The sequence below is a fragment of the Phascolarctos cinereus genome, unplaced genomic scaffold (assembly GCF_003287225.1).
Source record: "Phascolarctos cinereus isolate Bilbo 61053 unplaced genomic scaffold, phaCin_HiC Scaffold_5;HRSCAF=322, whole genome shotgun sequence".
In the NCBI taxonomy this organism is placed as follows: domain Eukaryota; kingdom Metazoa; phylum Chordata; class Mammalia; order Diprotodontia; family Phascolarctidae; genus Phascolarctos; species Phascolarctos cinereus.
This window is the reverse complement of record NW_027555958.1, coordinates 305,711,350-305,738,477: the sequence shown is the minus strand read 5'-3', so window position 1 is coordinate 305,738,477 and position 27,128 is coordinate 305,711,350. Positions and strand designations below refer to the sequence as shown.

At 46.8% G+C, this 27,128-nt stretch overlaps 1 protein-coding gene across 1 annotated transcript in view; it reads right to left on the bottom strand.

Moving 5' to 3' along the window:
• Positions 1 to 26,781, bottom strand: part of CACNA1G (calcium voltage-gated channel subunit alpha1 G) — a 78,633-nt gene extending 51,852 nt beyond the window's left edge. The window contains 9 exon segments of the mRNA XM_020972560.2: positions 16,239 to 16,609; positions 18,779 to 19,571; positions 21,504 to 21,596; positions 21,880 to 22,180; positions 22,608 to 22,669; positions 22,671 to 22,768; positions 25,247 to 25,344; positions 26,325 to 26,458; positions 26,675 to 26,781. Of these exon segments, the coding sequence (XP_020828219.2) occupies positions 16,239 to 16,609; positions 18,779 to 19,571; positions 21,504 to 21,596; positions 21,880 to 22,180; positions 22,608 to 22,669; positions 22,671 to 22,768; positions 25,247 to 25,344; positions 26,325 to 26,458; positions 26,675 to 26,767 (2,043 nt within the window). The 5' untranslated portion in view covers positions 26,768 to 26,781.
• Between the last annotated feature and the right edge of the window lie 347 nt (positions 26,782 to 27,128).

The window sequence follows — 27,128 nt, the reverse complement described above, 5'->3', positions numbered from 1 at the left end:
CTCCTATTCAGATCATCCTTTAGGACAGAGATGGATACTGGACCTGTAATTTCATTGGTATGGGAACTCCAGAGTGAGGGAACTCCCTTTGTCAAAGCAGATTTCACCTTCTCTGCAATTTATAGTGTGAGAAAGCTGTATGGGGCCCTCACCTAAAGTCATATAGACAGTATGCACTGGAAGCAGAACTGGAACCCAGGCCTTTCTGATTTGGAGGCCCATTTTCTATCCACTATGCAATCTCTCACTGTCCTTCAAGACTTACAAAATGCTTTCCTCATAATAATCCTGTGAAGCAGATGCTGCAAGTATCATCATCTCCACTTTGCAGATGAGAAAACTGTGGCTAAGAGAAATGAAGTGACTGGTGCAGGGTCACACATTCAGTAAGTATCAGAGGCGGCATCCAAATCCACGTCTTCCTGATTCCAAATCTGTGACTCTTTCCACCAGGGGATATATAGAAAGGGCACTACAGACTCAAACTTTTCATAGTGGTAATACTCCCTTTGGCCTTTGCCATCATCAATGAATGAACGAAGTGATGAGGTGTTGAGGTGAGCAGAGTGCTAGGCCTAGAGTCAGAAATACTCATCTCCCTAAGTTCAAATCTGGCCTCAGACACTTACTAGCTGTGTGACCCTGGACAAGTCACTTAACCCTCTTTGCCTCAGTTTCCTCATCTGTAAAATGAGCTGGAGAAGGAAATGGCAAACCACTCCAGTATTTCTGCCAAGAAAACCCCAAATGGGGTCATGTAAAGTCAGATATGACTAAAAAATGACTGAACTACAGTAACAACAACCATCAACAAACACTTAGAGTGCCTACTTTGTACAAGTCCTGGAGAAACAATGTTATGTTGTGAGTCCTTGCCCTCAGGGAGCTTACAAGTTAGTTAGGGAGATGGGACAAGTACATTCAAAGGATAAATAAATAATGCGAAGTAAATGCCAGATGAATGGCATAAATAATTCATTGTAGGAGTTCAGAAGAGGAAAGAAAGAGAAGGCAAGAGAGGAAGGAACACTTGAACTGTCTCTTGAACAAGGGAAGAACTTAGATCAAAGGGGAGGGTATTCCTGGCCCAGTGTAGGCAAAGGCAAAGGCAAAGAGGCCTGCAGGGAGATATCAAGTATATTAATTTGGCAGTTAAGTGGCATAGTGGATTGAGTATCTGAGTTAGAATTCTGCCTCAGACACTTAATAGCTGTGTGATCCTGGGCAAGTCACTTATCCTTCTTGATCTCAGTTTTTTATCTGTAAAATGGGGATAATAACAGCACCATCTCACAGAATTGTGAGGATCAAATGAGATTAAATATGTGAACTGCCTTTCATACCATAAAGCACCATACAAATACTGGCCATTATTAGAAGAAAACATTCCAGGAGTTCAGGGGAGAAAGAAAACTCTGTGGTCTGGGACGAGAGGATATAGCCAGGTATAATGAATCCTTGTGGTTTCTCCCAGGGGTTTCCCTATAATCCCATATGGTTCTGTGTATACTAACTGCCTTCCCCCTCACTAACCAAGGACTTCACTAGCTTCCTGGAGACAGGTGGTGAGAGGAAAACATAGACGGAGAAAGAAGAATGTTGGGTTCTCAGCTCCAATAGAGTTCACAGATGAATAGGTAACATGTGGTACTTCCAGGAGCAAGGGAGTTATAAGGGATGATTTGGTCCTAGGTTAAAATGTCCTAAGTCTACTGGGAATAGTAGGAGATAAGGCTTAAAAGGTAAATTGGGGTCAGATTGTGAAGGGCCTTGAATGGTAGGCTTAGGAATTTGGAGTTTATTCTTTAGGTGATGGGGAGTTATTAAAGATTTTTTCGTAGGAGAATGACATGACCCAATTGATGTTTGGGGGAGAGCAAGCTAGTAGTGCTGTGCAGAATAGATTAGCTATAGTTCAGGTATGAGGTGAGAAAGGTTTAGACTAGCACTAGGACAATGGTATGGCATGATATGACCCAGATATCAGGACTGTAGATTGGGCAATGCATGTTGGCATAGAATACTATACTTCTGTCTTCACTAAGTACCATACCCCTTCTGTATTGTCATCAATTCCCATTCCTTCTCCCTTGATGCCCAAATCATCCCCTACTCATCATTCCTCACTCATGTGTGAGCTCTGTTGGAGCTAAGACCCCAACATCCTTCTTTCTCTGCCTGTGTTCCTCTCTTCCCATCGATCTCCCAGCTACCAAGAAGATAACCCTTAAGTTAGTGGGGAGAGGGCAGTTAGTGTAGCCTGAACCAGGTGAGCCTTCTAGGGAGAAGCCATGGGCATTCATCATACCTGGGCATATTCTGAAGTCAGACAGTCCCTAGCTGAACAAGAATACTTACTCAGATGATACCCAACCCATTAAAAGCAATCCCCTCCTCCCACCTTTCTAGTGCCATTGAAAGTCTGGGCACTGCATCCCCTTCAGGGCCTGTCCTCTCCCACCATCCCCCTACCCCCCAGCCTACCAACCTAGGGCCTAGACTAATCATCACCCTCTTCCCCTGGCTCCTCATCTCCCTCCTAGGGGCCCTTCCCCTCCTAGAACAGCCAATCTCATTCACTTATAAATAGAAACTCTGTCCCGACATGTGTCTGGCAGTGACACTGATCATCTTTGAGAGATGAGGTTGAGTGGTCTGGGGCTATGTCGGCTTATCTGTCCACCAGGCTGCCTGTCCATCTGTTTGCCTGTCTGCCACCTGTCTGCCTGCCCATCCATCTGGCTTCCACCTAAGGAACCCCTGCAGCCCTGGAGAAGTATGGGCCTGAGCTCTCCCAGCCATGTTTCCCCTCCTCCAGTCATACTTGTCTCTGTTCCAGGACCAGAGTTAGGCCCCTGCCCCAAGTAGCTGAGACAGAAATAGAATCAAGGTGAGGAAGGCAAAGTATTTCCTAGACCCCTAGCTCTGTTCTTTGCCTTTCACCAGGCTCCTCCTCACCCTAGCCCAGACACTAAACAAATGGGCTTAGAAAAGGGGGGGGGCAGAATCCAGGAGAAAAGAAAACAATCAGGCCCCAAATATCATCACTCTCTCTTCATTGCTTGTAGCCTCTGCTGGTGATAGCTGCTATTCATTCCTATAGCAGCAGTCACTCTGACAGTCCCTTCCTCTCCACCTGCCCATTCTCCTTTTTCCTCCTACCCAATGCCCCAGGGGTACAGTTACCCAAAGATCTGCCTTCTCAGGACATTGCCTTGTATTGATTGGGTACCTATTCATTTATGTACATGTGGTTACCCCAGCTAGAAGGTGAGCTCCCTGAGGGCAGAGAATGGACACTGAGCTCCTAAGCTCCTCACACATAGACATTCCTCCTTGACTCTCTGCCTCTTTACTGGCTGTCTCCTCTGCCTGGAAGGCTTTCCTTTCTCATCTTTATCTCCCGGCTTACTTCCAAACTCCAATCCCATCTTCTACAAGACATCTTTCTCAGTTCTCCCTCCACCCCTCACCTAGTAACTTCCTTCAGAAAATACTTTCCATTTTCATTGTTTTGATATCAATGTATCTTTCGTGTGCAGTTACAAGCAGGTTGTCTTCCCCCCATTAGAATGTGAGCTACCTGAAGGAAGGGATCATGTTTTTGCCTTTATTTTGCCAGGGCCAGGGCACATAGCAAAGCACTTAATAAATGCTAGTTGATTGACTGACTTGACAGTGTCACTGATTCCCAGGGATTCAAGGAGGAAGAGGAGGGGAGTCTGGGAAGGGAGGAATTCAGGCAGGGCCAGGCTTGGATACAGCGATCTAACAAGGGGAGGGTTTAGGGGGACAGAGCAGTGGATGGAAGGAATAGCAGCTCTTCAATAGCACGTCAAAGGGAAGGGAGAAAGAACAGGGTGGATAGGTTGGGTACTTTATAATGATAGGGAATGAATGTGTGGACTTCGACTAGGACAAAGAAATCAAAGATAAAAGGAAATTCTTGGGCATGGGGGAGGGAAGAGGAGATCCAAGGGGACTGGCTTCTTTTCTTGGGGCCAAGATTGTATGGCACCCTATTACAGAAAGCATAGGATTGGAGGAATTATCTCTATAAAAAGGCTAATCTAACTCCCTCAGTTTATCAGTGAGGAAACTGAGGCTTAGGAAGGTGAAATGGCCTGCCCTTGGTCACACAGACAAGCACAGAGACGATTCAAATCCCAGTCCTCCAACCTGAAATTTGGTGCTTTTTCTCACTATACCAACCTGCTTTACAATAAAGCAGCTGAAATACTCTACTTCCTCTCCCTCAATGCTATTCTCTCTCTCTTCCCCCCCTACCCCAAACTAATAGGATTAAAGATTTAGAGTTAGAAGGAACCTTAGGAACCATGTAGTCCAACCCATTTATTTTACAGATGAGGAAACTGAGACCCCAGAGGTGATATATCTTGCCCAAGATTACCTAGCTAGTAACAGAGCCACTCTAGAGCCAATGTTCTTTCTACTACATTCTGTTGCCTCCCCAGGATGGTAAGGTCCTTTCTTACTTAGATTTCAGATGTCCATGAACAAAAAAATAGGCTGTAGACCACAGTTTAAAAAACAAGCATTCCCCAGTCTCCAGCTAGAGTCTGTCTTCTCTCTGTTTTTCTTTGTCTTTCCTGGTATCTATTGCATGTGTCCATTTTTTCTCTTTCTTCGGCGCTGTATGTGTGTGTGCCCACATTTCTGTCTGCCAGTATCTCTGTGTGTGTATGTGTGTGTGTGTGTGTGTGTGTGTGTGTGTGTGTATGCCTCTCCACGTTGTGGTTCTCATTCATTTTGTGCCTTTGTCTCTCCCTCTGTGAGTGTTTCTCTATCATTCTCGGTAGCCCCCATTCCTGGGTCTCTCCCTACTACTCCTTTTCACTTCCTTTCTCATCTTGTCTTAAGTAGGGCTGCTTAAGCTCCAGGGGCCAGATGGCAGGGGCCATTTATGCTGCAGTGACTATGATGAGGCTGTAGCTGCTGCTGTTAGGACCTACCCAGAGACGCTCCTCCTTTCTACCTGCTGAAGCCTTTTCAGTTCTAAGCTTGAGGAGTCATGCAGCTGCACTGCCCTGCCTGCCCAAGGGACTCCTTCCCACCTCTGCCCTTGTTTGCACTTCAACAGCCAGGTGTTAGTACAATGTCAGGGCTCTAGTGAGAGGCCTGGCACTGCAGCCTCAGGAGAAACTCCTTTGTCATTTAGGATGGAAAGGAAGTCACTTAGGTCAGGCCACTGCCTCTATTACTGGTTCTTCCTTCCATTTCCTAATGAAATTGAGAGAGGGGAGGTGCTGCACCCAAACTCTGTCATTCCATTCCTCAGAGGTGCAGAAGTCCTTCTGTAAATCTACTTGAAATTTCTCCTCCTACTTGTATATTTTCTTATGCAATGCTATTCACGTTCATCTTAGTAAAGGAAAATGGTCATCACCAACAGAACCCAGTCTGAAGGACCTGCCCGACCCCCATCCTCACCTCATTTGTTCATTCCTTCACTCATGCAAAAACTATTTATTTAGGTACTCATTACATCTAAACTAGCCTCTCATATCACTCACTGTCTTCTACATAACCCAGGAGTACTGGGGACCAAGTCAGGAAGGTAGAAGGCCATAAGTCCTCCCCAAGGCCAGGGAAGGAGAATGTGAAGGAGGAAAAACACAAAGGAACAAAAGAAGGGGAAGCATTTGGGAGGCTCACTGGTCCCTACTGGAGTCTCCTGCCCTGCCCTAGAAGTCTCTCTACCTACAAGGAGGGAAAGGCAGGAAACACCCCCCTTTCCACCCCCAAGTAAAGTAGGATAACCTTTCCCTGGCACTTAGGGAATGGGTGCCCACGGGGTGATGACAACCTGGCAAAGTTCTGGATGTGTGTATATTCACCCACGCGGGCACATGCACCCAGACACAACACACCCACCGCCCGCAGCACACTCTCCCACCCACTGGCACAGCCACTGAGCACAAGCCTCCGTTACCAGTCAGGCCTGATTCCGTGTTTGCCCTTCCCCCTTCCTTCTTCTACTCCCTGCCCCAGCTCCCTAAAGGAGGGAGGAAGCATCTAGTTCCTCTGATCCTAAAGAGACCGAAGCCTTGAGAACCGAATGGGGACGGGGGGGGGGGGGGGGGGGGGGGGGAGGAGTAGGTGGAGTGGGTAGGGTGTGGGGAGGAGAAAGTAGGAAAGGAAGCCGAGCATCAAGACACATACTGGAGTTGGAAAGATTCAGGAAGGAGTGGTGTGGGGGCATCAGGTTTAGGGCAGAGGATCTCAACCTTTCTAGTGGACTCCTTTGGCAGTCTGATGGAGCCTTCAGACCCCTGCACAGAGGGATGTTTTCAAAAGCATAAAATAAAATGCATAGGATAACAAAGGAAACCAATTCTATTGAAGATGTAATCCCCTCCCCCATCCAAGTTCTCGGAACCCCTGAAATCTACCCATGGAACCTAGACTAATAATCCCTGATTTAGGGGATGACTACCCCAAAAAAGCCAGGAGGAATTTAGAAGAGGAACTGGGAACCAAGGCTGCCCTAAGGGGACAGGATTGGGGGGGGTGCGAAAGAGACAGGTTGGGGAGACATCGAGAGGATAGGGACAAGGAGGAGAGAGCACTGACGAGCCGACCGGCTGCGGCATGGGGTGCCAGACTTCTGTCCCCATTCATAATTGAATTGATATTCCAGTAGACGCAGAGGCTTTCCGTCTCTAACTAGGGCGGTGTTGATTTTGGGTCTATGGCGCTGTCCCCTTTAGTTCCCGCGCCCGATCATGGCTTGTCTCGATTGTCCCGATCCGACATTCCCCCTCCCCCTTCCCTTTTTTTTTTTTCCGTTGGGGCCCCCCTCCGTTTTCCCAGTCAACCCAGACTGGGCAGCGGCTGGATGAGAGCCCCAGGGTCAAGCGGAGGCTCATTCTGCTTCCCTGCCCTCCCGCTCTCCTTCCTCCTCCCTTCCCCAGCTAGGCTCGCCAGCCCCGCCTGACCCCTCCCCCTCCCACCTTCCCTGCCGCCTGGCACCCGGGGACTGCGGGACTGCGGCTGGCTCGGGGTCTCGATTTTCCTTCCAAGCCGTCTGCGGCGTCTGCGTCACCACCAGCGAGGCGCCCGACGCCCGGGACACAGCCAACCCCCTCCCCAATCTCGGCCCCATGGTCACTTCCTCTTTACTCACCACCCCTACTCTTCTCACTATCCACCCCTCAATTCTTTGGACATCAAAGTCACAGACAGGGATACCGACCTCAATCAACTTTGCATTTTCTGGGTCCCCCTCCCCAACCTCCACCTCACCAGGCCTACAGCTGCTCTGCTGATATAAAAGGGGGCCATGTAGCAAACCATTACCCACAAACACCACCATGGCATCCAAACCCATAGGATACGGGGCCTCAGCCAAGAAAGGTCAAACACAGGCCAACAAGGTCAAAATTAATTCGGGCTGTCGTTGGCCATGGGCGAGGCAGGCAAGGGAACTGATAGTCCAGCTGCCCTGGGCCTAGGGTCCTGATATGTTAAACGTATTACCAGAGTATCCTTCTCCCACCAAGGCCTACAGGAAACCAGGGAAGGGAAACTCTTCAGCAGAAATATTTATTAAATAAGCAAGTGAGTTAACTAGAAAGACTACTTATAAAGTGAAGCACCCTTCAGCAACTCTCACTCCCTTTCCAAACAATATGCCAAGAAAGACATTTGGGAAGGCCAATGAAAGCTTTGCTCGTGTCCAACGTTCCTGATCATGGGGATCCCTGAGAGGAGAAACCATATTTTTCTCCATGCCTACCTCCCACTCCTACATTACACACACGCACATCACCAGCACCACCTTTCTCTTCCCCTACCCCCTACCGCCACCCCAAACAGGCTCCGAGATAGCTTTCAGAAAAGAGTCCTGCATAAATGTAAAGATCACTAAAGGGGAGATACATTCTGAGTAAAAGGAAAATCAATACAAATTCAGGAATGAAACACCTCCTCCCTCACAGCAGAGAAATGGGGCACAACTAAGAAGAATATTGTATATATTTTCAGTTCGATCCCTTACAGCCTCTCACAGCTAAGGGCAGCTAGGTGGTGAAGTGGATGGAGCACTGGGCTTAGGGTTAAAGAAGACCTGAGCTCAAATACAGTCTCAGACACTAGCTGTGGCAAGTCATTTAGCCTCCGGGCAAATCACTTAACTTCTATCGGCTTCTGTTTGATCATCAGTAAAACGAAGATAGTAATAGCACCTACTTCACTGGATTGTTGGGAGGTAAAACTCTTAGCACATGGCCTGGCACATAATAGGCACCTAACTCATTCTCTCATCTCCCCTCTCTCCTGGGCTACTACAACAGCCTCCTAATTGGTCTTCCTGCTTCAAGTATTTCCCCTCTCCAATCCATACTCCACCAAACTGCCATATTTCTAAAGCAGAGGTCTGACCATGCCATGCCCCTGATCAAAAAACTTCACTGGCTTTAGGATAAGATACCAATTTTTTTTTTGTCTTTAAAAACCCCTTACAGACTACCTCTAACCTAGAATCCTGAGCTAGCCCCTCACACTTCTGTATGGGTTCCTCCATAATTCTGGAGGGTAAAGGAAGAGGTCAGAAAGAGGGATGTCCCTGAGTCCCTGACTACAGCCACAGAAGGTAGGGGGACATGGAGGAGAGGAGGGAGGCTTATGTCCAACACTGCTTCTTTTGTCCTCTATGGCTCAAACTGAGCCTACCTGCTGTTCTTTTTTTTTTTTGGTTGGGCAATGGGGGTTAAGTGACTTGCCCAGGGTCTCACAGCTAGTAAGTGTTATGTGTCTGAGGCTGGATTTGAACTCAGGTTCTCCTGAATCCAGGGCCTGTGCTCTATCCATTGAGCCACCTCGCTGCTCCTCTGCTGTTCTTCATACACAACATTCTATCCTCCTTTTCAAGGCAATTGTCCTCCATGTCTGGAATTCACTCTGACCTCACCTTCATTTCTCTAACTTCCTTCACATGAAGCCTCCCTAATCCCCCCAACTCCTAGTATACTCCTCCCTCATCTACCTTATATTTCTCCACTTTGCATGTCATTGCATTTACTCATGTACATATATGTACATATGTATACATACATGTACACCTTGTTATTAAGGCAATGACTGTTTCATTTTTGTCTTTATATCCTCATTGCCTTTGAAGGTACTTGGCACACAGTGGATGATCAATCACTACTTGTTGATTAAAAGCCACACTTCCACCAGGAAGGCTACCCTGATTCCTTCCAAGTGTTACAACCCTCCCCCTAGGAAATTGCTTTGTATATATTGTGTATATGGCATGTGATAGTGGATAGAGAGTTGATCCTAGAACCAAGAAGACCAGGGTTACAATGTTGCTTTTAATACATACTGGCCAGGGCAGCTAGGTGATAGAGTGGATAAAACACTAGCTCTGGAGTCAAGAGTATCGAGTTCAAATTTGACCTCAGACACTTACTAGCTGTGTGACCCTGGACAAGTTACTTAACCCGGATTGTCTCCCCCAACAAAAAATACCCCAGGCAATTCTCTAAGTCTGTAAGTTCTAGAGCAGGTGACAACAAGCTTTGGTAGAGGGATTTTTCTTTACTAGATGTTCCCTATATTAACGAAATCACAAGTCTGCTCAAAAAACAAAACAAGACAAAAATCCCAAAACAACATTTTCTATAATTTTCTACATATTTCATAATTTATTGGTTCCCCACAGGATATAAATACCTTGAGGGCAGGTACTAGGTTTTTTTTTCTTTGTATCTTCAGCATCTAATACATGGCTCTTTGACTGAATCCAAACTTCACAGAACAAATGCCCTTAAAAAAAGGATTTGTTCTGTAAAACTTGGACCTAGAAGGCCACATATGGCCTGGAAGCCAAAGGTTCCCCACCCCGTCTTCTGGTTCTTCAGCTAGGAAGGTTTTGAAGATCCTATCAAGAAAATGCCTATCACTCCCTCAATTAAATTCTGTCTCTCTCTTTCTCTGTCTCTCTGGTCTCTCCCTCTCTTCTCTCTATCTCTATCTCTCTGTCTCTTTCTTCCTCTCTTCTCTCCATCTCTATCTCTCTGTCTCTCTCTCACCTATACACATACCGTTATCTATTCATCATTCATTCATTTAGTTATTTATTTACTTATTAGAAAGTATTTTTGAGTGGATACCTTGAGCCCCATACTTGTGTTTGGTAGCTCAAACAGGGCCCCTGAGCTCCCATAAAACCCTGTATTCCTAACACTCCCTGCCTCTAACATTAAAACAATGTTTTGTTTTTGCCACAGACTTTAAAAAGCCTTTCCAGGTGACAGCTTGGTCAAGCTTTACCCTGGTATTAGTTTTCCATTTCCTCTCTATTAATCCATGTTTTTCCTCTTCCTTAATCCCAATTTAGAATCCAAAGACCCAGGCTCATATCAAGGCTGTACTATTTGCTATCTGTATGGTGTAACCCAGGGCAAATCAGTCTACTTTTCTGGGCCTCCGTTCCCCCATGTGTAAAATGAGAGATTGGAAAACATATTCACAAATGCACCTCTCTCTTTTCCTTGGAGAGGTGGGGGATGATGGGTGCAGGACATTGCATATATATACACTAGCAGACACAATTCTTGTGTTGCTTTTGCTTAACTATTGTCTTTGTTATAAGGGAAGGTTCCCTGAGAATGGAGGTTATATCTAGAAACAACTGCAATATAAGAACAAAGGCACCAATAAAACTTTTTAAAAACCCAGCCTCCTCCGAGAATCCTCCCCTTGATCAATCCCACCCAACTCTGATCTTTGTGGCGCTTTGCTTGCTGGAACACAGGCACGAAGCTGCTGAGAAAGGTCTGAAATTCAGATGATATTTCCACTGTACATTTTTAGTGCACAGACTTACAGCTGGGCCCTCTTTGCCGCTCAGCAATCCTACTCTATTCTTATCAGCTCCCTAGTTCATTCCACACAGTGGCTATTTCAAACTTTTCCTCTCTCCTCAAGCCTCAGCTACACTCCCACCTACCACACTTACCGAAGATGACTTAGCCTCCTACTTCGCTGAGAAGACTGAGGTCATCCTCCAGAAGCTCCCTTGTCCCTCCCTCATTCCTCAGAAATTCTCATTACTGTTACCCACATTCTTCCTCTTCCCTACAATCACAAATGAAAAGGTAGCCCTATTCCTCAATTATGCTAATTCTCTGAGTATGTCCTTGAGCCTCTCCAGATCCCCTCTTCCAGATCTTGCCCCATCAACCATCCCCACTCTCCTCCGTATCTGCAATATCTCCTTTTCCACTCATTTAGTTTACAAACATGCTCAGGGAGTCTCAATAATAAATCAATATTAAAATACATAATCAAGGCTGTTCTTGATACCATACCAACTTTCTCCTTCCCTTCACCACTAAACTCCATGAAAAAGTTGTATATAGGCCTCTACCACTGGTTCCTCTCCCACCCATGCTCTTCCCTTTACAATTTGGTTTCCTTCCTTTCACATCACTCTATTGCAATTGATTTCTCAAATACTATTATTGACTGCCTTATGGCCAAATCCAATGGCTTGTCTTGAGCCTTCATCTTCCTTGACCTTTCTGAAGCATTTGTCACTATTGTACTCCTTCTTTCTCCATGTTCTCTTCTCCCTTAGCTTCTTATGACACCATGTTCTCCTGATTCTTCTCCCACATCTCTAACCACCTCTTTGATGGTTCTTTCAGTCAATCAACCAGTTAAGAAGCACCTACTAAGTGCCAGGCAAGAAGGGTAATGTGGTATAGTGGATAGAGACTTGGCTTTGCAAAGAGGAAGACGTGTGCTCAAGTATTTCTTCTGACACCTACTGGCTGTGCAAGTCACTTAATCTTTGTGCGTCTCAGTTCCCTCATCTGTAAAATGAAGGTGTTAGACTTCATGGATGCTAAAGACCCTTCCAGGGGCAGCTGGGTAGAAAACTGGGCTTGGAATCAAGAAGATTATTAATCTTCCTAAGTTCAAATCCCACCTCAGGCACTTCATATTTGTGCGACCCTGGGCAAGTCACTTAACCCTGTTTGCCTGTTTCCTCTTCTAGAAAATGAGCTAGAGAAGGAAATGGTAAACCACTCCAGTATCTTTGCCAAGAAAACCCCAAATTGGGTCATGAAGAGTCAGACACAACTAAAAGGACTCAATAATAACAACAACAACAAAAGGTCCCTTCTGGCTCTAAGTTCATGATCCTATGAACCTCTGGCTGTATGACCCTGGCCAAGTCACCTAACTTCTCAGTGCTCTAAGCAACTCTCTGAGGATCTAAGTTGCAAAGAAAATGTCATCCTACATTGGTGGAGAGAACTTACTCATCCAGGAATTCCAAATGCCAAAGAAATCATAGAATCGGTCTTTATCCCTATCCCCTACATGCCAGAAATTGTACTAGATGCTGAGAATACAAAGACAAAAGTGAAACAAGTTTCTCCCCTCAAGGAGTTTATAATCTAGCCAGAGACAACAATTTTTTTTTGTTGTTCAGTCATTTCAGTTGTGTCTGACTTTCCATGCCCCCATTCAGGGTTTTCCTGGCAAAGATACTAGAGGGTTTTGCCATTTCCTTCTTCAGATCATTTGACAACTGAAGAAACTGAGGCAAATAGGGTTAAGTGATTTGCCCAATAACAACAACAAAACATATACACATTTCCCGATGCCTTAAGGTGGGTGTCCCCTAATGTCATATCATTGACCTGTTGTTTTTCTTCTGTACTACATATACTTCCACCCTATTCAGTCTATTTACTAGCCTGGCACAGTTTCAACAATAGTTCTAGGTAGATGACTCACAGATCTATGTATCTAGTTTTGACCTTTCTCCCAAGCTCCAGACCCACATCTCCAACTGCCCATAGGATGCCTCATCGAGCCATCAAACTCAGCATCCTCTTTGAACGGTGAATTTACTTGGAGGGCAGGAGTTTCTCACTTTTGCATTTATATCATGAGCTCCTAGCCCAGACTACATTAGGTGCTTAATAAAAGATAGGGGATTTATTGGAACATATCCAAATGCAAATTTGCTCCCTTTCCCCAAAAACCTCCACTTTCAGACCCTACTGGTTCAGCCAGATTCAGATGTTATAGACCTTGGTGGTTGTTATCGATCCTTTCTGCTCCCTTACTGCTTATATCTAAACAGTTGCCACGTGCTATAGACTCTACTTCCCCAATGTTTCTCATGTCCTTCTTCTCCAATTCCCACAGCTACCACACTAGTATAATTCCTCCTGACCACCCTTCTGAACTATTGCAACAGCTTCCAACCAAACCATCCTTCATGTCTCAGCTAGACTTCTTGCCTTATGCATAGATTTGACCAAACCCTTCAGTAGTGCCACCTACCTTTCCATCCTTCTCTCATGCTATCCTTTGTTGTGTTTTTTTTTTCCAGGCAATTGGGGTTAAGTGACTTGTCCAGGCTCACACAGTTAGTAATGTCAAGTGTTTGGTCTGAGGCCAGATCTGAACTCAGGTCCTCCTGACTTCAGGGCTGGTGTTCTATCCACCGCACCACCTAGTTGCCCCTCTCATGCTATTCTTTACCCTTAACTATGCTTCAGCCAAATTGGACTACTCACTGTACTAATTTCACAACCCATATTTTCCCACTGCCAAGCCTTTATTCACAATCTGTGGAATAGTGGATAGAGTGTTGGCCTTGGAATCAGGAAGATCTGGGTTCAAATCCTGCCTTGGACACTTATTAGCTTTGAAACCCTGAGCAGGTCACTTAACTTCATTCAGCCTCAGTCTCCTCAAGTGTAAAATGAGGGAATTGGACTTGTTGATTTCTAAGATGCCTTCTAGCTCTGAATCTATGGCCTATGAACCTGAAATTCTCTCCCCTTCTTTCCACCTTCCATCCCAACCCTACTGAATTCCTATACAACTGTTAAGCCTGACTCAAACGGCCATGAAGTACAACCCCCTTATGTTACAGATGAGGGAACTGAGACACCGAAAGATTAAGTGACTTGTACAACCAGTATGTATCAGAAGAAATACTTGAGCCCAGATCTTTCTCTTTGCAAAGTCAAGTCTCTGCCTACTCTACCACACTGCCCTTTTTGCCTGGCACTTAGTAGATGCTTCTTAATTAGTCAATTGACTGAAAGAACCATCAGAGACAGAAAAGAGGAAGGAGATGTAGAAGGAGAACCAGGAGAGCATCATGTCATAAAAAGCTAAGGGAGAAGAGAATATGGAGAAAGAAGAAGTACGATATTGAGAAATGCTTCCGTTGGTAATAACTTGTCCTACCTTAGACTTTTCATTGCACTTTGTCTGTGTCTATCTAATGTGCTTATCATGTATTATTTTGTATTATAGGTCTTTGTGTATGTATTAGACCAGGATTAAATATCTTTAGTGGCTCTCCATTGCTTCCAGAAAAAAAATCTAAACTCCTCAACCCTCCACAATTTGGCTCCAATCTATTTTCAAATTACCCTTCCCTTTCAAATTATACCCCACTTCATGCACTCTGTATTCCAGCCAGCCAGGTCTAATTAATTGCTCCCTGAATTCAATATTCCACTTCTAGTCTCCAGGCCTTCTTTACACAGTCTAGTCTCCATATCTAAATAAGCCATCTCTAGCTGTGTGACCCTGGGCAAGTCACTTTCTATCTGCCTCACTTTCCTCATCTGTCAAATGGGGATAATAGTAGCACCTGCCTTCCAGGTAGGATGTTATGAGGCTAAACTGAAGTAATATTTGTAAAGTGCTTTGCAAACTTTGAAACACTATATGAATTATTGTTATTATTATCTCCTTCATGACACTTTTCCTGATGCACTTTATTTTTTACTACCTATATGACCTTGGGCAAGTCACTTCATGTTCCTAGTCCTCATTTTCTTTATTTATAAAATGAGGAGGTTGGATTAGATGACCTTCGAAGCCTCCTTTTTTAGGTCTGTACCTATGATCCAGTTATCTTCAAATTACCTTCTATTTACTTATCTAGGTACATATTATATCTGTCCCACTCTCCCTCCCCAGTAGACTGGGACTGTTTTGGGTTTTGTACCTCCCACAGAATAGCCCTTTAATATTTTAAAATCAATCAATGAATTGTTATTTTTAATTAACAAATTATTTTTAAAAATTGAATTGAGTTGAACTGAAACCTCATGAGGTTCAGGGTGGTTAAAATACTTGTCCAAGGTTACTCTAAAGCTAATAAGTTGGGTTGTTTTGATGTTTTTGTTTTATTTTTGTCTTTTCATCTCCTTTATTTCTGGGAAAAATAAACTTCTACTGCCTTTTAGTCAATCAATCAACAACCAGCTAGTAAGTTGTGGAGACAGAACCTGAATAGGGATCTCTTGACTCCCCATCTTGCGTCCCAGACTCCATTACACCACATGCTGCATCTCCCCTCTGCATTCAGCATGAAAGAGTCACTCAGAAGCTCATAATGCTCACCTTCTGAGATAGGCAGAGGAGATAGTGTTATCCCAATCTTACAGATAAAGAAACTTAGGCTCAGAAGTTGCTTTACTTGCTCAAGACCTGTATAGCTAGAAAGGGGAGAACTTAGGCCTTGACCTTGAGGCAGCTAGGTGGCGCCATAGTGCGCAGAGCACCAGGCCTGGAGTCCAGAAGACTCATCTTCCTGAGTTCAAATCTGGCCTCAGACACTTTCTAGTTATGTGGCCCTAGGCAAGTCACTGAACCCTGTTTGCCTCAGTTTCCTCATCTAGAAAATGAGGTAGAGAAGGAAGTGGCAAAGCACTCCAGTATCTCTGCCAGGAAAACCCCAAATGGGGTCATGAAGAGTCAGACAGACTGAAACAATTTGACAATCACAACAGGTCTTGACCAGCGGGTCTTAACATTTTTTGTGTCACAGACACCCTGGGCAGTCTGGTGAAACCTGTAGACCCGTCTCAGAATCATATTTTCAAATGAATCAAATAAAATATATAGGATTACAAAAGAAACCAAGCATAGTAAAAATATAGATGTAATTTCCCCCCCATTTTAAGTTCATTTTAAGGACCCAGGCTAAGAACCCCGGTCTAGACACAAGGCTTCCTGAATCCAAGTTGTTTCCCCTTCCACTCTATTTTGTGGGAAGGAGGTGAGAGCAGGATAAATTAAAATATTCAGGTGTGGGTAGAAAGAAGTCAGCCAACCCCCAGCCCCCCTCCCCCATGCCCTTTCCCCCAAAGCAGGGTAGAGAGGTAAGAGGAGGGGAAACAGAGGGGAAGAGGAAGGGACCTTCCCATCTGTACCTGTTCATGATACTCGATGCCCATGCTGAGGGTATTGATAAGGATAGCTATCATAATCCCACGGCCAAAGTATTTGCTGTCCACAATCTTCTGAAAAGTCTCACAGACCAGCATCCAGAAGGCCACCAAGGGACTGGGCTCTTGGCCCTGGCCCTGGCTTGCCCCCCAGTGGGGGTCCCGGTGGTCACCATGCTGGGTATCCTGTGTGAACTCATAGATGCCCTCACTATCTGAGTCAAGCAGCTCTGGGTCCGTCAGCTCAGCTTCTCCCGCCTGCGTTGGAGTACAGTAGGGACAGTTATCTGGGCCAGAAGCCCCATTATCTGCCTTCCCACAGGGGCTGGAAATCCTGCAGGAGCCTTGACAGGAACCTAGAACACAGGAGGTCAGAAGTCAGACAGCTGTCCCTTGGACCAGGAGCCCAGCCTTTGTAACCAAATTAATTTAAAAAAAGAAATAAAAGAACCCCATTAATAGACAGCTATTAAGAGGCACAGATGGTCTCAAGTCTTTAGGAATCTTAAAAGATCAGAGCTGGATGGGGCACTGTAGATCCTACCATTCAATTCTCTCAATTACAGAAGAGGAAACTGAGGCTGAGAGAAGAGAAGTGACTTGGCCAGGGTCACAAAGGTAATTTGCAGCAGAGTCGGGTCTCCTGGCTCCTAGTCTAATGTTCTTTCCAATATACCATGCATCACCACTTCTCAATTTCTCCCACCCTCGTGACTTATTAGAATATGAAAATCAGGTGAAAAAACTATTTTAACAGAATTAGGCAATATCAGGGCTATGGAATGCTGGCTATAGCATTTTGTTTATGAAGAGGATCACTATCTTATTTGTTTAGTTTACAGTGAGGTTGACTCTCCATTGCACCATCCATGTTGGTTGGTTTGTTTTGTGTTTGTTTTTGCCGAAGCCTAGGATGCGGTTAAGCTCTTCAGGAAGGAGGCTCTTGGTTCCACCTTTGCCAGCAGATAAAAACCCTCCATTGCTGTCTCAACCCCATCCCTGCTGATGCCTGAGTATCTTTCTCTTGGACTCAAGGGTGGGGGGTTTAGGAAGAGCAGCTTAGTCATTAAGGAGGGAGGGAGGAAGGAAGGAAGGAAGGAAGGAAAAGAGGGAGGGAGGGAGAGAGGGAGGAGAGAAGGAAAGAAAGAACGAAGGAAGGAGAAAGGAGGGAGAGAGGGAGGAAGGGAAAGAGGGAGGAGAGAAAGAAGGAAGGAAGGAAGGGAGAGAGGGAAGAGAGAAGGAAAGAAAGAAGGAAGGAGAAAGGAGGGAAGGAGGGAGAGAGGGAGGAAAGGAAAGAGGGAGGAGAGAAGGAAAGAAAGAAAGAAAGAAGGAGAAAGGAGGGAAGGAAGGAAAGGAGAGAGAGAGGGAGGAGAGAAAGAAAGAAGGAAGGAGGAAGGAAGAAAGGAGGGAGAAAAGAAGGAAGGAAGGAAGAAGGGAGGGAGGGAGGAAACAAGTATTTATTTAACACTCACTGTGTGCCAGGCACTGTGCCTAGTGCTTTACAAATATCACCTCATTCGATCCTCACAACAACCCTGGGAAGCAGGTGCTATAATCATCCACATTTTACACAGTCGAGAAAACTGAGGCAAATATAGAATAAATGACTTGACTAGGATCATACAGCTAGTAAAAGTATTTGAACTTGGTTCTTCCTGACTCCAGGACTAGTGCTCTATCCACTATACCACCTAGCTTTCTGCTAAAGGTAAATAGTAGGCTGATCTTGCTTAAAATTATATCCCCTGGATTACCCTAGATTAGGCAAGTCTAAGGATGCAGCATCAAAAGTCCCTTCCTTTAGGACGTGAGCACTTCCAGGGCCCACAGATCAGAAGCTCCTCAGCCTGGATGCCTGACAACATTTACATATCTCGTTACCAGAGCGATGAATGGAAACGGTCAGTTCTATGCCAGTTTTTGCCAAATAGGCATTGGACTACTGGCCATGTCACTAAGAGATAGGCAAGTAGAAGGGGCCATCTAGCACAAAATGCCTGCTCTAGTAAGCTTCCCTGATTACTCCTTTGTCTTCCCTTAGTATTTGAAAGATGCAGCTTTAGAGCCAGTAGATACTTTTAGCAACCACCTCATTTTACAGATGAGGAAATGGAGGCCCAGACAGAAGAGCTCACTTGCATGAGACCCCACAGGTAGGTAGTAAGCAGCAATGCTGGGATTCCAACACAGGTCCTCTGATCTGAAATCCACTGGTCTTTCCACTAAACACACCCAATTTGTGGCACAGCTATTAATTCACGCTTGTTTATATAGTATCTCGATTTATAAGTTTTAAGTCTACCTCCTCTGCATATGTTCTTCTTCCCCTATCAGATGGAGAGTCTCTGAGGGAAGGAAAAGCATTTTCTCCATCATCCTGAGTAATCCCAAAGTGTAGGGACAAAGTTTCTTCCATCAATCAGGCTAGGCACTCCCTTTTCTGTCTCCACCATCAGAACCCAGCACCAAAGGCTATTTCAAAGACATACCCAATCCCCAGTCAGCCCCACCTCCAAAGTGCTCACCTATGCTTTGTGTCTCCAGTAGCTTGTGCATGGAACTATAAGGTCCAGGTGGGATGTTGAGGTTGGTAAGAGTGGGGGGCCCAGAGGCAGGGCTTACCTCCACCAGTGCCTTTTCCTTTAGCACCTTGGGTGGGGATCTGGAGTGCATGGTGGGGTATACCTTTCCTCCACCCACATTCCTACCCGGACCCTCAGGAGAGGACCTGGGAGAGGCTGCTTGGCAGCGCAGGGGCTCTAGGTGGCAGTCAGCATGGTAGAAGCTATGTACAGATTCAGAACCCCCAGGAGACCCCCCAGGATGGGCACTGGTAGGAGGCGGAGGCAGCATGAGCCGACGGGTCTCGTTGGCATCGCCATCACTGATCTCTGGGTTGGCATGTGGAGCTCTCAGGGTCCCATTGCCCAAGTGGTAATGGTGATGATGATGGTGATGGTGGTGAACCAGGTGATGAATGGATGGGCGACGACGGCGGGAACGGGGGCAACTCCCGCTTCTGGCAGGCTGGGTCTCACAAACTCCTCGGCCACCAGGACTGGCTAGGAGGCCAGCTCGTGCCCCTACCACCCTGGAGGCCTGGGCCAGTCTCCGGGCAGCCTTCCGGAGAATGTACACCAGGTACTTGAGCAGCTCCTCATAACAGCTGCCCGGTTCAGAGAAGCTGGCCAACGTGCTGGCATTGGACAGGAATCGAACCCGCTGCTCCTTCATCAGCTGACTCTCTCTCTGCTTAGTCTCTGAGAACTGTGTGGCGATCACCACCAGGCACAGATTGATCATGAAGAAGGAGCCCACCTGATGGGAGGGAGGTTTCAGAGGACAGTAGAAATCATAGTATCAGGGCTTAGAGCTAAAAGGGGCACAGGGAGGGAGTAAACATTTATACAAAGCCTACTACATGCCAGGCCCCACACTAAGTGCTCAGAGTTTTTTTTAAAACAAATATTTCATTTGATCCTCACAACAACCTTGTGAAATAGCAGCTATTATTATTCCCCATTTTACAATTAAAGAAACTGAGGCAAACAGATATTGAGTGACTCGCCCAGGATCACAGAGCTATCTGAGGCCAGATTTGAACTCAGGTCTTCCTGATTCCAGGCCCAGCTCTTTGTCAACTGTGCCACCATAGGAGATCATCTAGTCCAATCCAGATGAAGAAACTAAGACTAAGAAGAATTAAGTGTCTGGCCCAAGGTCACATGCATAGTAGAGCCAGGATTTAAACCCTCCCACTCTGAATCCAATGTTCTTTTCACCACATCAAAGGGAATAAAAAGGGAGAAGGGAAGAAATAGAAGGGATGAGTTATGGGAAGGGGGAAAGCATGAATTTAGTGACCCTCCCAGGGTTAGGCTGGGGAGGAGATATGGTGGAGCCACATGGAATCAGACAACCATAGCATTTCCAAGTTGGGTGGAACCCTAGAGATAAGCTATAGAATAAGACACATGGTTCTCCCCTGGGTGATGGGGAGAGGCCTGAGGGACAGAGCAGCTAGTGGGGATGGAGAAGGGTAGCTAAAAATGCCAGAATCCCACCTCCCTTTCTATTCCTAGCCTGGCCTGGGACTGCCCACCACAGGTCTCATGAGTCCTACTCCAAGGTCTGCTATGTCTCACCTGAGCCATAACCAGCCCCATGCCACTGATACATCAGTTTTCCTATCCCATGTCCCTCCCATCCATGCCTCAGTTTCACCAGAAATCTGGGATGGCCACAACTGGGAAAACTACTCAGAATGAAGGACATGAATATTCATGATGACAAAGCAGATTTTTCTCCCCAGAGTCTGTCCTGATAATTATGATAATTAGCCTCATTAATGTATTTCAGGGCACTGTTTTGAGAGAGTTGTCATAGGAAGTGTGGGAGAATAGAAACTGGCTCCCCCACCTGTCTGCCCAGCCTCCCTCACCTAGACCCTTTCCTCTGCCAATCTTCAACCTCAAACAATCCCAAAATTATGGAATAGTATGAAACATTTCTTCCCTTTTATTGTGACCTCTTATCCCAGAAAGAAGACAGCAATTGAATTGGCCCCAATGGTCAGATGTCTCTGGCCAGGCTAGGCAACTCTTCTGTGTACCTGACAGAGCTGAGGGAAGGAGGGATTATCCTCTAGGGTGTCTCCTCCTCACTCAGGGTCTCTGGATCTGTCCCTGGCTCTATTCTATCTCTCTGTGTTTATCACACCAGCTCTCTGTCTCAGTTTTTTTTTTTCCCTGGGGCTTGTCTGGGATGTTAAGAATGGTGTCTATGTCTCTGCCTTTCTCTGTGTTTATCTGTCCTTTGTCTTTTTCTACAGAAGGAGTTCTTGACCTGGAGTCCACAGACCCCTCCTTGACCCTGCCAGGGTGTTCGTGGATAGATTTTAGAGAGCACCTCAACTTGAATGAGGGAAAATAACACCTTTATTTTCATTGACATCTGACTGAAATTTAACATTTCCTCCAATTATAAATGCAGGCAACAAACTATGTGTTGAAAAGGGGTCCACAGGCTTCATTAGACTGCCAGTGGGGAGCACAATCCAAAAAAAAGTTTAGAATCTCTGCACTAGAGCTTGTCCTAAGAGCTGGGGGATGGGAGGATTCAGAGGGAGTGACCCTTCCCTTCTAGGAAAGACTGTCAAGTCTCCTGCCCAACCCCATCCTTCCCCTTCTCCCAAGGACTACCCAACCCCAGGACCCATGCCTTCCCATCCCAACCAGAGGAGCCACTCACAATGATGAGAAGAATGAAGTAGATGAAGTTGTAGAAGGAATGAGCATCCATCACAAAGTACATGATGTCTACCCAGCCCTCGAGCGTGATGACCTGGGGAAGATGAAGAGGCCTCCAGTCATCTCTTGGGAGCTCATGCTATGTGGAGGGGAGCATGGGGACGGAGACTCACTGAGATGAGTGTGGTCCACACACACAGTCTGGAGTCATCTTTGTAGGGGTCCATGCCCACAACCCCAAGAAGAACCCTCTGAGCTAGGATCTGAGTCCTGGGGCCTGAATTCAGGGGGCATCTTAGGGGTCTGAGGTTCTGGAATCCAGGTCCCCAGGCTGCCCATTTACACACACACACACACACACACACACACACACACACCTGGAAGATGGCGATCCAGGCATAGCCGATATTGTCGAAGTTGATGGCTCCCTTGAAGGGGTTGTGCTCACCAGCGGAGCAGTTGGTGTAATATTGGTTCCAGTTGACACAGGTAGTATTACTAGAGCTGTTGTAGGCGTCATAGTCAAGGCCACAAGGAGGGCCTCCACCCCCTTCTCCTCGAAGCGTGGGGACGCTTCGACAGGAACGCATCCCATTCTCCCGGGGCTGGGAGCAGATGAAAGGGCTCTCGTCCTCATTCTCAGTCTGATAGTAGCGTTCTAGGTCCACGCTCAGAGGGCTGCGGGGTGGGGAGGGAGTCAGGGATGAGGCTAGGGGTCAGAGGTAAAACTCAAGGTGGGAGCACAAGAGAGTAAGATGTAGGGGGAGGGGGAACAGGGATGGAAGGGCATGAGACTGTGGAGGGCAAGGAGCAGGAAGGCAGGGAAATGGAGTAAAGGGAAGTGGGACATATAAGGAGCAGGAAAATAGGTATGGGCTGGTGGAAAGGGGGCATAGTGGCAAGGATAGGGTAGGGTACTCTAGAGTTGGTGTGTGAAGGGCTATCCTAGGGAATAGGGTGAGAAATATCAAGAAAAAAATTGGGGGTCTGGAAGCTAGTAGAAACAGGGAGTGAGGATATGTGGGAAGAAAGATGACCTAACCCCCCAGTCCCAAAGAGTCTCCCCCTACCATCTCCCAGGTACCCTAACCATCCCTATACTCACATGCTGAAATTCTCTGGAAGGAAGCATCTGTTTCGAAGGAGCCCAGCCCAGAGCTGAACCCCCAACAATGCCAAAGATGAAGAAGACGAAGAAACAGAGAAGGAGGACATTGCCCAACATGGGCAAGGTGTCTAGCAGCAAAGTGACCAGGATTCGCATACCTAGAGAGTGGGCAGAGGCTGCACTGTGGGGGCAGAAAGGGGGGAGGCAGCAGAGAGGCCCCAGAACTGGTGCAGTAGGTTAAGCATCCAGAGACAGAATTTAATCAAGGACTTTCTAAGCCAGCCCAATCCAGCCTGCCTAGGGCTGAGGGCACTCTGAGGGGAAAAGGGTTGGGGGCCCATTTCTTTTTCTTTTTGGGGGGGGAGAGGAAGGGAACAAACACTTATTAAGTGTCTACTATGTGCCAAGCACTGTGCTAAGTGCTTTACAAATATTGTCTCACCTGATCCTCACAACAACGCTGCAAAGCACGTACTTTTATTATTCCTATTTTATAGTTGAGGAAACTGAGGTAGACCGTGGTTAAGGGATTTCTCCAGGGTCACGTATCTAATAAGTGTCCGAGGCTGGATTTGAACCTGGGTCTGCCTCCAGGCCTAGCCTCTATCTACTGCACCACCTAGCTAGAACAGTAGCCAAATGATTCATGATTACTTTTCACCTGGGGCTGTCTTTAGACCCTAAAATTCCTTCCCTCCCCTCTAAGTCCTCCTTACTTGCCAGGATATAAACCCCGCCCATTCCTCTTCTCCCCTTCACTGTCAGACTTGTCTGGCCATTCCAAATGTCTCTGCGTTGCATCAGCAGGGAAACAGAGGCAGAAAGCAAGGTAGAATGGAGGCTTGCTAGACTACCACTGTCACCATGCTGCCCATAACTGCCTAAACCAAACCTGCTCCAGTATCTCCTCTCTCTTTCCTTCCAGGTTTCGGCCCTTCATTTCCAGGATACACCCCTTCTCCCCTTTAGAGTCCACCAGTTTGGAGTACTGATCTTGTAATCAGGACGAATCAATGGAGACACAAACCTGACATTCACAGAAATTGATCTAAGACTGACATTTCCTCTGCTATCTCCCCTCCCCTAAATCATTGATTTTTCATCTCTCTGACTCTCACCCACTCCATTAAAGGAAGGCTTTCCTCTCTTCCTCTTGCAGGTTTATGACTCAATCAGACAGCTTTTGTATATGGTCTGAATCTGCCCTGACCCTTCCTTAAGTGTCTTCCTTACTGCCCAGACCTGTTTTAGAAGAGTTAGGCCTCCTGTGTTTCCCTCTCCACAAACAATTAACAGAATTGGTCTATCCATGTGACTGCAGCCAGCCTCTCCTGCACAATGTCTTACCCCACCCCAGGCTTCTTCATTGCCTCCCCCCTCTCCCAAATCTACCGCACAGCAGCAGGGATCAATTCTTCAGGGTTTGCATTAAGGGAATTACACCAGTGGTTAGACAGAGGCCAGTAAATCAGCCATCCGTCACTTGAGGTGGGGGTGAAAGTGGGGGATGCTACACCCTAGACGTCTGGAGCTACTGTTAACACCAACACAGCAGAACACCTGGAGACACGTTTAACATTTGACTCCCCCGAGGCACTTAACATTGAACCATCCAGAAAAACACTGGTGTGCACACACGCACACACACACACACACATACACACACACAGTGTGTCACATGCAGCTGTCATTGCTCAGACACACAGCAGGACTCTGATACAACCATCTAGAAGCACAGCTGACCATCCCTGCCCCACCCCCACCTCCTCTCCCACCCAGTATGGCAAGGCCCATATATGTACTGGTTGACCTATACAGGGGCCCAAGACCAGGACTCCAGAGCTATGTTGGGGGATGGAGAAGTTCAAGGGGAAGGCAATGAGTTGAGGCTGCCAAAGCTGCTCTGGCCCCATACTCCAAAGCTTTGCCATCTCTAGTTTAATTTAGATAATGGCTCTAGTGAATGTTCCAAGTGGGGTGAGGGAGGAGGAAGGAGGCCACAGTCAAAGGGGACTACCACTGGGGAACTAAAGGAAAGTCATAGGCAAGGGGTGGGGGTGGAGTTCAAGAGCAACCCAGACTGGGGAATGCTGCTATAGCTTTGTACCTTATCCCCTTCCAAGCTTATGAGGCATGGAGAAGGAAAAAGGGGAAAGGGACAGCAGTGCATCTTCTTGAGTTTGACCCAAAAATCTGGAGAAGTATTGCTCTAAACCTTAATGAAATGAAGAACAGTCTGGTAGAGATTCCCATGTGTTCTCTATATCCCCACCCCCATCCTAGCACTTCCATTGTCCTTCTCTCTCTCTCTCTCTCTCTCCCTCCTCCCTCCCTCTCTCTCTCTCTCTCTCTCTCTCTCTCTCTCTCTCTCAGATCACTACTCCCCAAGAGATCAATTGTCACAGCCCCAGAGGCAGATTTCAAGTTCTATTACAGCCTTACTGAATACCTTTGATTTGTCCCCAACAGACACACATATACACACAGTGGCTCTTGTGTCCATCCCCCCCATCCCCACCCCCACCTCCATCCCAACCATCTTGTGGAATAACGGGAAAGGTACTTTTGGGGCAGAGTGAGGGAGAGGAGGCTCATTTCATCTTCTGCCCACTTGCCCCAGGGAGAGGATCACTCACTGGGGACTCGGTTAATTGCTCGAAGAGGCCGTAACACTCTGACAGTCCGAACAGCAGAGAAACTGACATTCTGAAGGTCCAGGGAGTATTCAAGCATCCTGTAGGAGAAAGGCCAATATTCAGGGGACACTGAGAGATCAGAATACTGAAGTACGATGGGAGTTCAGACAAAGGCAAAGGTTAGAATCATAGAACGACAGAGCTAAAAGTGACTTGAGACATTGCTTAGTCCAACTCTTCTTGTTTTACAGATGAGGGAATAGAGGCACAGAGAAATAAAGAGACTTGACCAATGCAGCACAGTGCTGGTGGCTCTGGCACCAGAATCATCCTCTCCTGCCTCTTAGAACAGGGCTTTTCCCACTACACAAGTAGCTAGAAACACTACAGGGCTCATTGCCCTCCCTCCTCAAGGGACTCAGAGAGGTTATTTCTCTCTTTGGATGAAATGACAACTATGGTCCCATCCCAAATTAACATGGGTGATTTGTTAGGGGCAAACCAGTCCCAAAGCTGAGGATCCAGGTAATGACAACAGATAGGATCTGTGATCTCGCTGGCATAGGGAAGTTGCTCCATCATTGTAGGGTGACACCTTGCCTGCAATTTGCAGTCTTACAGAGTTTCATGGAACACTAAGAGGTTAAGTGACTTTGCTCAGTGTCACACAGTCAGGATAAGTCAGTCAGAACTTGAACTCAGATCTTTCTGGCTAGGAGGACAGCTCCCCATCTACTAAGTCATACTGCTTCTTTTAAAATTTTTTTTTATTTTTAGGGTAAATATATACAGAGAGAAACTTAGAGCCCTGGGGCAGGAATGTGATTCTTTGGTGACATCCCCAGTACTCAAGCCTGGCCTGTGGAAGTGGGTGTGAAGTGATGCTTCCATATCACTCTCAGAATGGAAAATCACTAAAGCAAATTGAAGAAAGAAGGGGGAGAAAGGGACAAGGGATGTAGTTCATCCCAGACTCTGGGACTGGGGAGAATATCAGGAAACAGGAGGAGCTACTTCATCAATTGGCCTTGAACCTAGGAACCAGAAGAACAGAGTTTCTAGAATGCCTGACACTCACCCTGCAATGACGATGAAAAAGTCCAACCGGTTCCAGGTGTCTCCCAAGTAACACTTCTTCCCGAAGATGCCCAAGGCAACCATCTTCACCACCATCTCCACAGCGAAGAAGGCGAAGATGAAGTCGTCAAAGGCCTGAGAGTGGGGAGGGGGCTGGGGTCAACTCTGAATGGGGAAGGGGTAGAACTGAGGAGAGGCCACAGTGGTGGAGAGGAGGCCTGCTCCCAGAGGGGGCAATGGTGCTGCAGGATTGGGGGACTCTGGTGCACCCAGAGGAGAAATTTAGAAACTTAGGAGCTGACCTCCCCAATGCCCCGGGGACCTCAGGCCCCCTCCCCACCACTAACACACCTGCAAGATCCGGCAGCGCTGGGAGTCACAGGCGATGTCCTCGCATGGCTGAAACATGCCCAGCGTCACGCAGTTCAGCAGGATAACCAGCATACTGACCCGTTCGAACCAGGTTCGGTAGCAGTCAAGGTCACAACAGGGCACCGGTGTGAGTTTAGCTTTCACCCCGCTACATCCTCTCTCTGTGCTACCCACCCACCCATCCATTCCTGCCCATGTATGTGAGAGAGAGAAAATCCAAGTGGCTACCCAGCAGAAAGAAGTGGGACAGGAAAAGACAGACATACTATGGAGAAAACCCGGTCTCGTTGGACAGATGGTCTGAGAAACGGGCCAGTGGAGACCTCACTGAGTGCTCCAGATTCTAGATCCAGCCCAGCTCAGTCCCACCTCGGCCCCCTATGCCTGGTGGAGCCATCTCGAGGAGTGGGGAGTTGCAGGGGTACAAGCCCAG